We start from the raw sequence: 14,764 nt of genomic DNA on the forward strand, positions 1-14,764 counted from the left end.
CGTTCTGCACACTTGTGAATAGCTTCAGCTTCCATAGACCACTTGAGGCTGAGACAAGTCAATTTCTGTGAAGAGCTTAGTCCAGGGGGGCTTCCTTCTACTGGAGGTGGAGGAGGCACTGCTGGGAAGGGCTTTTGACTCTAAGTTCAAGTTCGGGGTGAGTTGATAATGGAAAAATTAAATATTAAATGCTAGTGAGAAAGGTATCAAATTATACCTTAGGCATTTCCTTCTTTAAAAAGACTTGCTCTGAAAGAATTAACTGCTTTACTGGCTGATATGTTTGGGTTCAATTCTTTTAATAAAGAGATTTTTTTTTTATAATAAGAGGGAAGAAAAGCTTGCTTAACTATTTTAAACATGCTGTGACTTAAGCCTTTACTGCTTTGGTCCATGAGGCTGAAAAACTACTGCCAATAACTCCTTGAAAGTAGAATCTGGAAAACTAGGAGTATATAGTAAAAAAACACATGTTCAAAGGGATTTTTTTTATTTTAAGGGTAGGGATAGGGACTTGAAAGGCAGGGTGAACAGGGGAAGGGAGAGCAAAACTTTGAGGGAATTGCCCAGTTAATTCCGTGATTTCTGTATCTTTATCCTGACAGCATCTCTCACGTCTCTTCAGTCATATTCAGAATATGACCGGAGGCTTAGTACAATACTCACTTAGCTAGGACAATTCAGTGCTGCCAAGATTCCCCTTCCTTAGACAGTTCTGCAAAGATTTTGAATAATAAGCAATATGCAAACAAAGGAACTTCTTAGCCCTGTTATCCAAACAACACAATTAATTAAGCAGACTCTTCTCTTCCCCCTTATTCCCTACACATTGCAGCCAACTGAGGTCACAATAGATTAGGATTCAGATGTATGTTTGCTGGAAGATTTTTTTCGTGGCACTAATCTCATGGTCTCTGAGTTATAAATTGTGCTCATTAAATACTTTCTAGAGATTCAAATGAATTAAAACAGAAAATGTAATGCCTCCTACTTTTTTCAATGAAAACACAAACCTTCTTATCTTAGTCAAAGGCTAGTACCACCCCTGACATTTCCTGAACCTTCCTGGCTGGGCAATTTTCCTTTCTAAATACCCACCTCTCTCCAAGCACTTAATTATGTATATTAGCTTGCAGTTTGCATTCAAATTGCCTTTTTGGTGATATCTGTGTTATGAGCAAAGCTTACTGAGGTTACATCCCAGGGTTTCCCTTACACTGGGCTTCAGTAACCCCAGAGATTGGTCATCCTCTGCGGTATAGTCATTCATGAATTTCTTGCCCAGGCAGAACAATGTGTTGAACTGGAGTGAGCTTTTCCATTGCCTTGCCAAAAGAAGATTCCAATCTTGGAGCCCTTTGCTCCTGAGTAGGAAAAAGAGAAAAGAGTGAGTAGACCTTCTCCATCCTAGGCGTTTCACAGGATTTTAGCATAAATGATTCCAAGCCCTGCAACAACACCTGACTCCATAAATGGCCTGTAAAGTGCTAAACTCTCCTGAATCATTGAACAAATAAGTGTTATTATATTTGCGGGTTTGCATAATTAGATGCAGCTATTTACAAGGGTTTTTTAGAAATTTAATAAAAATTGAACATGTTAATATACAAGTAGCCTTCAACTTACTAATGAGATATGGCCTAAACATTTAGGTCAGGTTTCTAGGTCAGCCCACAAGGCTGATTTAACCATGTGAAGTAGAATAATATCATACCTCTGGGAGAAGCTCTAGGTCCTGAGAAGAGAAAGAAATACAAGATTTCTTCCCATTCTCTGAGTTCAAGGAAAGACAAAGGTTTAAGGGTGGTGGAATCTAAACTGCTGTTTCTACCCTTCTACTTGTTTTCACGCTTCACACATCTCTCAGAATCCACCACTCTGGTGTTCTCCTAAGCCCTGCACTATGAACCCTCATGCTTCAAAACTACCAACTTCCCCATTTTTCCTCGTCCTAATCGAAATGAAAGTCCTCCTGAAAATCTAGCTCAGTATGATGTAGGTGACTACTCACCTCTTATCCTCCCAAAGATATGATTGAAAGAGGTGTGTCAACCCAAAATGAATCCCAGTTGTTACAGTCTTAAAGCAACCAGACAAAATTTTAACTTTTAACGAGATTTAGAAAATGGTAGCTACTGGGAGCTACCTGAGAGGCAGGTCCTATACTCAGTTTGCAAAAGCCATGTCCTCTTTCTAGAATCTTTCCTTCCTCCATGTCTGACTCCTTCCATTCTCCACATTCTCCACAGGTTTCAGCTTTCTCCCTCAACAACAACCAAGATAGTGGAAGTATGTGAGAAGCACTCATTGGTATTATAGATCTTCTGTAAATGGGGTCTGTATCATTAAGAGTCAACCTGAAAATTCATTATAAGTTGAAAACATTCTAGAATAGAACCTAAAATAGGTGGTATTACTGGGTGACTTGGCATAGGGCATTTAATGAAAGAGAATTGAGATGTTTGGGAGCTCTTGGTTATAGGTCAAGCCTTCTCACATTTGTTAAGGGTGCTCATGAGCACTTGTAATTTTCACAGCCTACCAAAGCCACTGTGGTACATTAACATGCTGATGAAAACACAAGTGCTAATGAGGTCAAGATCAGAAGTCAGATCCACTTTGAGGTCAGTTGGCTTCAGTTGGTTCCACGTACCCCTAGACGCTTGCCCTCTGTGAAGAGGGTCCAGATGATGGCGTGTAAATGACCTAAGCTATATCTGTCTCTATGCTGGGAAAGTACAAGCAAGTGCACAGCCCGTGCTGGTGAGTCAGCTACAGCGTCATCTGCCTCAGCCTCCAACACATTCTTCTTAGAAATGGATGGGGTTTTATATAAGTGCCTCTAATTTGTGCCCTACCCTGCCAGAGGAAAATCCTTCAAGGATTCACAAACCCTTTCCTGCTGAGAAAGAGAAAAGTCAGGGAGGGTAGAAGGGAGGCAGAATGACTGGATCCCTGTATCTGTGTATTGCTCTCCCCAGAGGATGAATGTTCCTGGAAATTGTATGACTGTCCCAGGTATTTACGTGTTTGTATTGGTCAGCAGGAAAGAACAGAAGCAGGACCCAGGTGCCAGGGTGCCCAAGGGTGGGGCAGAGGCTGTAGAAGTGCCACATGCTCAGGAAGCAGCTTCATGGAGGAGTAGTCGTGTGATAGCTACAGAAACGAAGATGCATTGGGCCTCCTTCGAAGAGAAACACCCAGAGAACAATTCAAGTCAACAGAGGCTAGTGAGAGAACAGAAAGCGTGGATGCCTTTGGTTGCTGCTAGAATTGTAATTATTCTGGGAAATACTAGAAAACATGGGAGCAGCAATGTGTGGCAATACCCTAATATTACTTTAGAATCCTGCTATTCCAAGGATGGGGGGGGGCGGATGAGTCTTTGGGTCAAAGCCTCCATGAAGAAAAATAAGAAAGCAAGGTAGGAGTGAGATATCAAGAGGATTCCAGAGAAGCAGTGGAGCAGTGGAGTTAAATATATGGGGAGAATTTTTTATAATGAGACTGCCGGTCCTGCTTCAGAATCATACTGTTCTAGCAGAGAGGAGGAATATGGGAAAAAATTATCCTGAATTCAAGGCAGGCAACCATAAGGTAGCCAGTCTAATTTTGGGTGGAAATACCAAACTCACAAGGGCAGTGCCTTCAGAAGAAATGGCATAAGCATCCCCTCTAAGATGTTCTAGCCAATAGAGCCCAGGAAAGGTGGGGGGAGTCATCCCAATATTGCTGCCTTACCTAGCTAGATGTGAGTGTAAAGACCTGAGCTGGCTCACTGTGTGCAGTCCAGGTGCTCAACAGTGGGAGAGACAGGTGCACCGACCTGATAACTGGATGCAAGGCTAGCCTTGCTAGCCCCAAAATGTATTATCAGCGCAGGAACAAGTCTTGCTCAGGCCAGGGCAGCCGGCCTCCCTTCAGGGTTTTGCACAACTCAGTAAAGCTTGGAAAATCACCAACTGCACCGCACTCTGCCAACAGAGTGTAGGCTGAGACTGGCACCCATGCCAAAGGGAGCCCCAGCTTTAAAATGTTGGCACACTGCTGATCTCTGTTTTCCTGCTGCCCATTACCTTATGGCCCGTTTCTTACCAGCTGCCTTTCAGCTTTTCTCCTCTGGAAGGCTGCAATTTCCACGGGTTGCAGACCATGCCCCACTTGCCTGCAGGGAGGAGGAGACACAAAAATGTTTAATGAAGAGGATGTACAGAGCACAGCACGGGGAGACTCTAAATGTGAGCTCCACTTACCCATCTTTTCCCATTGGTGGGGGCGTGGGAAGGGGTTTCGTGAAGCCTTTTTTTCCAACCAGCCAGAAGGTCTCCTCTGTTCCTTTGCCCTTATTATAGAAAATATGGAAGATCTTAACATGTAAGAGCCAGTTTTCCTAAGGAAGACCTTCTGGTCAATAGGGCACAGGCGTTCAGTCTGATTCAGAAACAGACTCTGCTTTCCCCTGCCACCTCTCCGGGAGTCTGCCGCCTACGCAGCTCCCCTCCCATCAGTACCTGAGGCTCAGGCAAGCTCCATAAACTGCGACAGCAACTAGATGAAAAACGAACATCATTTCAAGCTGTCATCCAGATGTTTTGTTGGCCTGCCACCACGTAGCTCTGTCTTTGGAAATGTGCACATTTTTGGCTCCATAGCAACCAAACATCTGGATGCACAATTGAAGATTTTGAAGAGGATTTTTGCCCTGCTCTTTTGGCATTGGACAGCCTATTGTCTTTGGTATCTAGAGTACATACATTCAGGCTACGGCTGCCTACACCCAACTATCCAGCAGTTATCAAAAAGCCCCAAAAGGGAATAGATGTAGAAAGCAGGCTGTGTGAATCTGTTTGTAAGCCCTGGGCATCCTGGCTGCTTGGGGAGGTCTGCGGAATTTTTTTTTTTCTTCCTGCCAAGTGATTCTTATAGATAGAGATTCTGGGGAAGCCTCTATTCACAGCCTGGTAAGCTTTTTGTCAAAAGCAATAGGTTTGCAAAGCAAAAGGGAATGTAAGCTCTAGCTGGCCATCCCAGGCCCTGAGTGATGATCTCAGATATGTCAATCTTTCTGCCCTGCTCTGTGTTCCCTAATTCCAGTAAAGCCACTTCTCAATGTTTCTCTCTACTCCTTTCCATACCTTTTTGTCTGTCCTCTCCTCCAGTCCCTAAAAAAATGTGTTTACTAAGATTAAGAAAAGTAATGGGATATATTTCCAACTCATTAATCTGAAATATGGTCTCACTCTTAGCAGACCTCATTTGTAACAGTTCTAAATTGTTTAACTTTGAAATTCCAATTAAGTTTGCCCCTTTAAATATCACCTCCTTTGTTCTCTATTTTATATCACATATATTCATCCCTTAACAATAATGACACCCACCATAATAATAATTAGCACATTTAATTAGACAATCTCAAAGCACTTTACAGCTGTGTGGTTCAAGGTTCTGAATAAGCCTTCCATGAGGCAAGCAGGAAAAGAATACCAAACAGCCCCAACTTTATTAACTGGCAACCAAATCACGCTAAACCTCAAATAATTGGACCGTTTGGGGCCACTCTGCTTTCAGAAGAAATGAACAACTTGAAACTAAACTCACATCATTCTTTCCACATTTATTTCACCCTTTATTTCATTCCAAGGGGCTTGGAATGCAGACTGCTCTGTCCTTAAATTGGTCGTGGTGTCATTAAAGAAAAAAAAAAAACTATCATGGCCTGTGTCGGGCTCTAGCACATTAAGTCCAACTCTTCTGTTTCTAAGTTCTTGCTCCCGCTCTCATCACCTACTGCAATGTCTTGTACATAACAGTTGCTCAGTAAATAAGCAAAATAGTCCAGTCAGTGAAACTTGCAACCCCGGAGCTCACGGAGGACTCCAGGTGCCATTGGATCTCAGGTAGCTAAAACACTCTTAAAGCTTAACTCAGAGGACCCCGACACTCATATTTGACTGTGGGACTTGACATCTACAGGCTATCAACTCCCAAGGGAGGTTTGTCGATTCCAGGATGGTCCAGATATTTGGGTGCGTCTTGGGACACACTCAGATGCTGAAAGTAATGTTTGCAAAAGATGGCGAGAGTGTGCTGCGGACTCGGGCAAGTGTCCGAGTCAGAGAATGCAGGATTGCTCCAGGGGCTCTCTGAGGTTTTGGAGCCCATCCAGGAGATTTCTTAGAATCCTAGTTCCCTGTTTACACGCCCTACTTCCAAAATTCTGCTGAAGGGGGTGGGCGGCAAGTACACAACAACAGAAGCCTAAACGCTCTTGCCCCGTAGCTAGGTAGCTAGCCATAGGCAATCCCAGAGACAGCCCCCTCGTCAATAATAGCATCTAACTTTGACCTGACTCTTTTAAGACATTTTGGAATCTCCTGTCTGCTTTAATCCTTAAAAAACCGCTGGAAAGTGGGTTTAGTATTAATCTCATTCTGCAAAATAGGGACACTGAGGTACATAGAGAATAAATGGCTTGTCAATAAGCGGGGATAGCTGGGAATTGAACCCAACTCTACTAGACTCCAAATTTTAAATCTTGTTCCCTCTACGCCATATAACTTTTCCAACACTATGGAGTGAAGGGGCAGATCATGAGGCCAAAAAGCAACTGCTGGGAATTTTAAAGCTTGTGATTAATGAGATTCCTGATAATAGCAGGTCAGAAGAGGCCTCTATGTGGAGAAATGGACGCACAGGGAGGATGAAGTCCAATGTCACACATTAAGTCACTGCTGGGGCAAGAATTACAGACCAGACCTTCTGACTTTCATATCTGTCAATGCAACCTCATTATTTCTTAGCTCAATTGCTGGTGTGTGCACACAAGCACACATATACATACATGAGCGTACATGTGCTTATTTCTGTGTGTGTCAGAGGTTGGGGTTGGGGTGGAAGAGGTTGATGAAAAAGAAGAAATCACAAAACAAGACCACTGCCTAGGGGGTTGAAAATTAAGTACTATTGAACCCCAGAATTCAAAAACAAAGTCAGAGAATGTCCACGTCTGACAAGAGGTGACTGATAACCATTTGGAGAGTCTTTTCAGAATGTAAATCTACCTAAGAAGTCTTGGAAAATATAGCCTACAAACCCAATATACATAAAGTCTCAACAAAGGACTTCAAAAGTGTCAGGAAAACAAGTAACCAAAATATAACCCCTGTAAGAAAGAGGTAATAAAATGACTTATAACTAGCCTGATAGGAAACAAATAGGGAAAGAGCAGAATTGACCTGTTAAGCACCGGGGACTTATTATCAGTTCAGTGCAAGACGGTGTTTGCAGTGGGCACTGGGATGGCTCTCTGGAGAAGCTGAGTTTCCCATTTCTATGTGAGCCCTCCCCCCAGGCTACCTCAGCTTCCTCATTTGGCCTCTTTTTTGTACCCTTTCCCACCACTTATCAACTGCCATATGTCCTCTTCTCTCATTCAGTCCAATCCATGACTTTGATTTCATGATATGAAACATCACTCCAGGGAAGTAGGGGCACTGGGTTAAGAGCATTGTTACTGGTTCCCAGCCTTGCCCAGGAGAAGAGGCACTGAGGAATTTCCAGTGTCTGGAAAAAGAGGATACCTTTTGCTGTTCGCTTTGGAATCACATGTGGGTGGCCCTCAAACATGATTCTTCTACCCCATGTATTGGAGGTAACTCTTTTTTCCAGCAGCACAGGAGAGAGCGGGGATGGTATGTAAATCAGAATTTCTAGTGTGCTGATGATTTGGTCTTACTTGGGATATACAGCGCGCCCCCAGGGACAAGGCATATCCTGTCCTCTAGTCCCTGCTATGTACTATCCAACCAGTGTCTCTGGTGGGGAGCTGGGTGTACAGGGACAGAAAGAATGCCCCCTTTTCTTTCTTTGGGTCTCTTACCTATTTCTTTTTCTCATGGTCTCTTCCTTCCCTCTGGGGCCCCCTGTCCCCTTCTCTCTGAATATCTCCCTCTCAATCTTTCTTCTCCACAAGACCCCTGTGCCACCCCCAAAACCACTGGCCTGATAGGGTCTCAGGGCTCTCCCTGCTCTTTCTCCAACTTGCTGCAGTGTCTTTTCAAATTCCCTGGAGAGTGCGAAACTGTGCAGCTGCACAGGGTTCCTTTGAAGTAGACCTGCTTTTGTACTTGAAACACCCAAAGATGTGATTGTTCTTGATTGGAATTTGGGGGACAATAAAAACCTTGGGGGCAGTTATTTTTCCTTTTCAATTTCAAAAGTGGCACCTCTTCAGCTCCTCAGCTATTAAAATGAAGGAATCTGTGCCCAGAAATAGAGAAAGGAAAGTGCTTCAGGAAACCAAGCCGCCTTTGTCTGCCTCTGCTGAGAAATGACAGAACCTTGAGAGGAATCACAAAAGCCTTTGGGTGATTTGACTCACTGCCCAAGAACATCCCCACCCCCCATCATCTCCTGAGCTCTCTGCAGAGGTGGGAAAGGAACCTCTGCCCCTTGTCAGTGACTTACCCACCTGAGGATGATATGAAGAACCAATTAGAAGACACATTCTAGCACTAGCAAAAAAAGGAAGCGATCTGCTAGAATCAGGCTTTCTACCCTTTAACTTCTGGAATCCTTTTACATACACATCACCACCATTTGGACAAGGTATGGCAATGACAACAAGCTGCATCTCACAGAGTCTGAGTTTACTTTGCCTGAGGAAAGAATTCTGATGCTGGTAAGTCAGACTTCCTGACTTTCATCCTGATTCTATGAATTGACTGGCCCTGATGAAATCACGTCACTTCTCTGAGTTTGGGTCCTTCATCTGAAAATGAGGAAGTTAGAGTATCAGATCTCTAGAGTGCCTTACAAGGGGGACCCTCAGGGCCCCTGGGATCATCCAGAGGAAGATGAAAAGAATCAAGTGGAACTGGCAAAAAGAAAGAAATAAAAAGGAAAATCATTCCAGTCGAATCACAGATCAAGTGACAGCCCTAACAGAGAGGAAAGTGCTAGAAAATGTCTGTCTTTTGTAGATCTGATTGTATCCCTCCTGGTTTGAAGAGGAAATGTAACACTTCTCTGTAAACAGTGGGGTGACGCCATGAATGAAAAAGAAAAGAGGATGGCCACTAGGCAGGCAAATGGAAGTCCTACCTCATGGAGACTGAATCCTATTGAGCGGTCTCTGGCACTGCCGAACATCAAACAAAATGGAAATCAAAAAATATAAATATTATTGCAGCTCACTGGGAAGCCAAATTCTGGACAGTTCTTTGAGAAACTATCTGGGAGCTTTACTAATTCTCCTCACAATAACAATATTTTTGGAGGGAGGCTCAATACCAATTTTTTTTCCATTTTAAAGAATTGAATTTTTTTTAAGATTTATTTATTTATGCTTACAGAATTAGGATACAGGCCAGAGATATGGTGGGTGAGAGGATTCACCAGAGACAAAGTAGGGAACAAAACCGATAGATCTACTGAATTACACTGCTGAGGGGAGCAGCGGGTGGTTCAGGAGAGGTCTGCCGCACCACGTGGGTCAGTGCCCTGGCTGAATTTGTGCTGCAGTGGCTTAGGAGAGCTTCCTAATGTGGTGCTTTAACCCATTGCGCCACCAGGGAGAGCCCAAGAATTGAATTTTTTTATATATATATAAAATAGTTTATTTTTACATCATTTTGTGCTTTTTCCATCTCAGTTGTAAAAATTTAATTTATTTTTAAAAATTTTAAATGAAATGCCATTATTTTACACCCTTGTTAATTTTTTGACAGTATAGGATTTCTCCCTTCAGGTGAGGTCACAATAGCTCTCCCAACCACAAAGTACCCATAGTCCTCCATGCTAGAGTTACCAGACTTTAGAGAGGATAAAGTGATGGCAAGAAGGACAACCTTTCAGGAACCATAAAAGGAGTTGAAAATTCTGCCCAAATTATGACTCTGTGTCTCAGACACCCAGATAAACCCTTTCATCAGACCATGACCTCTCCAGGAGCAGGTGTGTCCGAGTGTTTTGTTTCAAAAGACAAAAGGACATTATACCTTGAGTTCTGTCCTTCCTCGAAGCTCCACTTCATAGCCCTCACTGAGAGCTTGAAGAATCGTCACGGTGCTGTGACTGACATGAATGCGATAAGCTATAAAAGAAACAGAGGCATGACTTTGGAGTCTTCCAGGGAAAATCAGTGAACAAATATTAATGCAATAAATGTCCCCACTTCAAAATGAATTAATCCCAGCAAAGGCCTGAGAGAGAGACTTAGCTAGAGTTTCAGAGGAGGAGGAGGGAATGTGATGACCTTCCTCACCAGGCCCAAACAAGGCGTCAGCTGTCGCACCTATCAGCCTCCTAGACAGGATCTCAGATGAAAGGCCATGCAATAGAAAGGTGTTAATTTAACTCGGGGCTTCAGACGGAGAAAGCAGCCCCCACCACTGTGCTCTCAGCTGAGAGGTGACCTCTTCTAAGGGAAGTTAGGCTTCAGCAGCTTCTCTAAGGCTGTTGCTAGGGCTGAACTTCTGAGCTTTACCTTACTTAAGAGACAAAAGGGTGTCTTTTCTGTATATATCTATACAAGTCCTTTTCAATATTATACTTAAAGTAAAACATTAGTGAGAACTGTCCCAAGGCCTCTATCAAAGATTGTGCAGCACAAGCACCTCCCTGGTGATGCAAGAGTTTAAAACACAGCACTAGGAAGCTATCAGCAGCCACTACAGCATGCATTTGATTCCCAGCCAGGGAGGTGATCCACATGGCGTGGCAGACCTCTCCTGTCCTGCCCACGGCTCCCCTCAGCAGTGTACTTCAGTCAATCTGCCTGTTCTGCTCCCCAGTCTGTCTCTGGTGAATCCTCTCACCCCTGCACCTTGGGCCTTACCCCAGTTCTTATATGCATAAGTAAATAAATCTTAAAAACAAAAAATATTGTGCAGCACATATACCTATGAACACACCATACTGCACTACTTTCCAACTAAAGATCACAACCTGGGATAAGAGCTTTACGTGGGGCACTAGGGTTTATAATTTTATTTAGAATCTAAAAGTAACTCTTTGGTAAAGAATAATCATTTGTTAGTTAAGGTAAGATCCTGGACTTTTCTGAAAACTATTATCCTATGAAGAACGACCTTGTTCTGTTTGAGTTCAATTAAAGTCCAGACTTGTTCTCACAGTTAGTTGAGAAAGTGACTCTTCTAGAGACTGAGTTCAATGTAAGTAGGAAGTTATGACTTTTAAAAATGTCTGCTGTGTGTGCGCACAAGAGCCCTTCCTTCTCCTGCTGTTTATTTCTTCCCTACCCAAAGCCTCTGCTTGAAAAGAGTTGTCCTATTCTTAACAGGCACACACTCGCCGGTGTGTCCCTACCCAGCCTTACATGTGCTGTTCCACTTGAATCTGGTTGTCAAGGAAACTTTCAGTAGAGTAATCCTACTATGGAAAACACACAGCTCAAAAGAGGCACACCCAGCCAGTTGTATGGCGGGGAGGATCTCTCCGTGGCTGGGTCACTAGTCACTGGTATTCCCGATTCAACTGGGCAGAAAGGAGATATTGATGTCATTGATTTTTTTAAGCAGACCTGTCATATGTCCTAGTCTCATCATATTCATCAGAGGTTAGAGGCTACCCTGTGCAGAATTCAATCAGATGTTAAATTTAATGCCATTTTTGGTCACAGTCATTATTTTCCAGAAAAGCCCAGCCATCAGTTCCTTTAGTGCAGAGAGCACAGGTACATGCTTTTTTGAGCCCCTCACAATACCTTCCTTGCATAGTCAGCACTTAATAAACTACCTGCTGTGCATGATTCACTCCATGTTCTTCCTCCTAGCTACTCGCTGCACAAGGTACTACCTAAATCTGAAAGTTCATTTTCTGTTCTCAGCTTTGTATTTCCAATGTGAAATGTGTGGGGTTTCCCTGGTGCAGACCAGAAATATGACTTCAGTCTTCTACAAGCTTACATCAGTGCACAGCACTGTGCCAAATCTGCATTGCGCTTCCATGATCAATTTCATTCCATCTTGGGTTGCACTTCAAGAGCACAGTCATATGCGTTCAGCGTTCCTGGATGACTACTTCCATAGTCTCTGCCGTGTCTGTGGAGTTTGAAGACTTTCCCAGATGTCAGAAAATTTATTCCGACAACAGCTTCTAAGTTCCGTCCTGCCTCCTTAATCATGGCTGCACAGGATAGATTGACTAAGACTGGACCCATTGTGCAAGCCTGTTTCTGCACATGAGTGATGAGGAGTGGGGTCACACAGGGCACCGCCCACTGTGATATAGGCCACCATATCATCAGGGACTAGTTTGAGTATATTGCTAAAGTTTGGGAAGAACTTATCTTGCCTTGTTGCTGCCAAAGCCAAAGCCACTAAGGACCTAAGTCTTTTCTTAACATAAAATTCACCAAAAAATGTATATAAACTCTAATGTTACTCTCTAAGCTTTTTCTTTTCTAGCATGAAAAAAAATCGCTTTGCTCAACCACAATATAGGTAAAAGGCACATTGTGATTCTGACATTGCCTTCGTCATGTAATAAATAACCAAGATAGAGCTGCCAGCAATGGAAAAGTGGCTTGTGGTTTTGTACAGTGCTCTTCTCAAAGGGGGTGGGGGGAAGAAATGGCATCATTGATACCAAGCTTGTTTTGATAGTCACTGAGGGTTTTATGTGCAGGTAGGTTGTAATTAATTATTTCAGAATCCCAAGTGCTTTAGGTTGAGGGACCATTTCTACATAAATTAGAGGCGACTATTCAATGAAGGCAGGACTACTGGGATCCTAACTAGCTCAAAAAGGGGAACGGAGCATCAAACAACCATAGGTTGGGAGGCAGCTGGCTCTGGGTGTGACTCCACAAATGAGTTAAAAGCAAAAAATGTCAGTCCCTTACTTATTTATTCCCAAACTCATAAGGCTGGTCAATTTTTTTTTTCCTGTACCAAAAGGATTTTTTAGTTGTTTTGATCAAATCGACCATTTCAGTTGTGTCGCTTAGGTGCGGCTTCATTGCTACAAGAAAGGTGCATGTTCAATACAACATCACCCCCTACTGGTTTGCCATTAGAGACCAGGAAAAACAGACGTTAGATCTCCCTAATCTCTTCAAATTATCTCTTTTCTTTCTTTGAAACATTAAAATATCAAGTAGCCTGCTGTCTTTCCCCTTGCTCAGTAAAGAATCGTATTTCCAACAGTAGGAAGTCACCATCCCATCTGTTCTGCAGTTACTCACGCAATCCTGTTGATTCCATTCGCGAAGCTGTATTCACTGTGTCTCCAAACAAGCAGTATCTGGGCATGGTGAGGCCCACCACTCCAGCAACAACAGGCCCTATGGAGTAACAGGGGGTTGGCATTGTTGTCAACAAATATGCATGCAACACTAAGAGACAAGCACTGCCCAGGGAAAGAAGGTAGCTGCATGGAAGAGTATAGTTCCCCCCGATAGCTCTGGAAATCTGAAGGAAGTCTTATATTGAGTAATGAACTCTTTTTCCCTGCAAGAAAGTGTATAATGATGTAGACAGACATGACTACCCTTCTGATTTATATTTTTGTTCCAAGTAACAGTTACACCCAAGATGCCTATTATCTATAAACAGGGACAAATAAGCATCAAACCCAAACCAGAAAGGCCTGGGCAGGGAGACAGGTTCCAAACATGTTTGTTGCAAAGAAAAATGTGGCTCTTTTTTGTGCCCTCATGTTAGAAAGAGGGGTCTTACAGAGCTATCTGTCTTTCAAACTGTGCCTATCAAGAAAATTATTGCTAAGACGGTTGGAAAATCTGAAAACAAGTAGAGTTGACTTGCAATCATTTGTGTTAGAAGCATGGACGCTCTGTATACATAGATAATAAGAATATTTCCCACTTGCTCTTACAACAGACTTTTTTTTCTTATATTTTAATATGGCTGGCTATGTTAGGTGTTCAGAGGTAACATTATTTGAAAAAAATTTCAACATCCATACTGAAAACCTCCTTCAGCAGTATCTGAAAAGTTCTCCACCTTCATTTTTCTGGTCTCTGCTCTGTTTGTATGTTACAATGTGTCAGCGTTATTTTTTTTTTTTTTTTGCTGTTTCCTAAGTTAGAGAAAGTAATTAAGTGCTTTGCTTCAAAAAGTGTTCTGCCAAGAATAAAAATAACTTCAAAAGTTATGGTTCTCATTTTAATTCACTTCTCATTCACAGAAGCATTCATTTAGCACTGAGATAGGCACCAAAGGGAATAAAAATAAACGTAACACATTGTCTCAGTTCTCTAGGAGTTTATAGCTTAATTGAAGAGAAAATACTACCAAACAGGAAGCAATTAAGCAGCAACCTAAGACAACACATGGTTGAGATGAGATAAACAGCACAGGCAGAAGTTCTGTAATAGTTTGGAAAATGAAGTGGGGTGCTTATTATACTCTAGTTCAGCTAGGAAGGGGCCAATAGAGGAGGTAGGATTTGATTTAGATTCTGATAGTTTAGATAGGATTTGAAAAGCAGAAAAGGGACATGAATCAAGGGTTTATGGTTGCGACTGAGCCCGGGACTTGGGGAAGCTATTAGAAAAAGCAGGCTACGTAGTTTAGTTCACTGTGGACAGAATGGAGACAGGTGTTGATACTGAGGACCTTGAACACTAGATAATTTTTAGACAGAGGACTTTGAACCACCAGATAATTTTTAGCAGGGAATTACATGATTCAACTATTTTTTTTTTCTCAGCATGGTTTCTCAGTATATGTTGAATGGGAGAAAGAAAAAACTGTTAAGGAGCCATTGTAGTCATCTAAGC

General features: G+C 42.6%; 1 protein-coding gene across 1 annotated transcript in view; it reads right to left on the reverse strand.

The window, feature by feature from the left end:
• Positions 1–1,271: 1,271 nt before the first annotated feature.
• Positions 1,272–14,764, reverse strand: part of GUCY2F (guanylate cyclase 2F, retinal) — a 98,283-nt gene continuing 84,790 nt past the window's right edge. The window contains exons 16-20 of the mRNA XM_004685699.1: positions 13,208–13,306; positions 9,999–10,093; positions 4,254–4,342; positions 4,077–4,165; positions 1,272–1,364 (exon numbers count right to left, since the gene is read on the reverse strand). Of these exons, the coding sequence (XP_004685756.1) occupies positions 4,078–4,165; positions 4,254–4,342; positions 9,999–10,093; positions 13,208–13,306 (371 nt within the window). The 3' untranslated portion in view covers positions 1,272–1,364; position 4,077. The remainder of the gene's footprint in view (positions 1,365–4,076; positions 4,166–4,253; positions 4,343–9,998; positions 10,094–13,207; positions 13,307–14,764) is intronic.

This window comes from Condylura cristata, unplaced genomic scaffold (assembly GCF_000260355.1).
Source record: "Condylura cristata isolate star-nosed mole 26May11 unplaced genomic scaffold, ConCri1.0 scaffold00019, whole genome shotgun sequence".
NCBI lineage: Eukaryota > Metazoa > Chordata > Mammalia > Eulipotyphla > Talpidae > Condylura > Condylura cristata.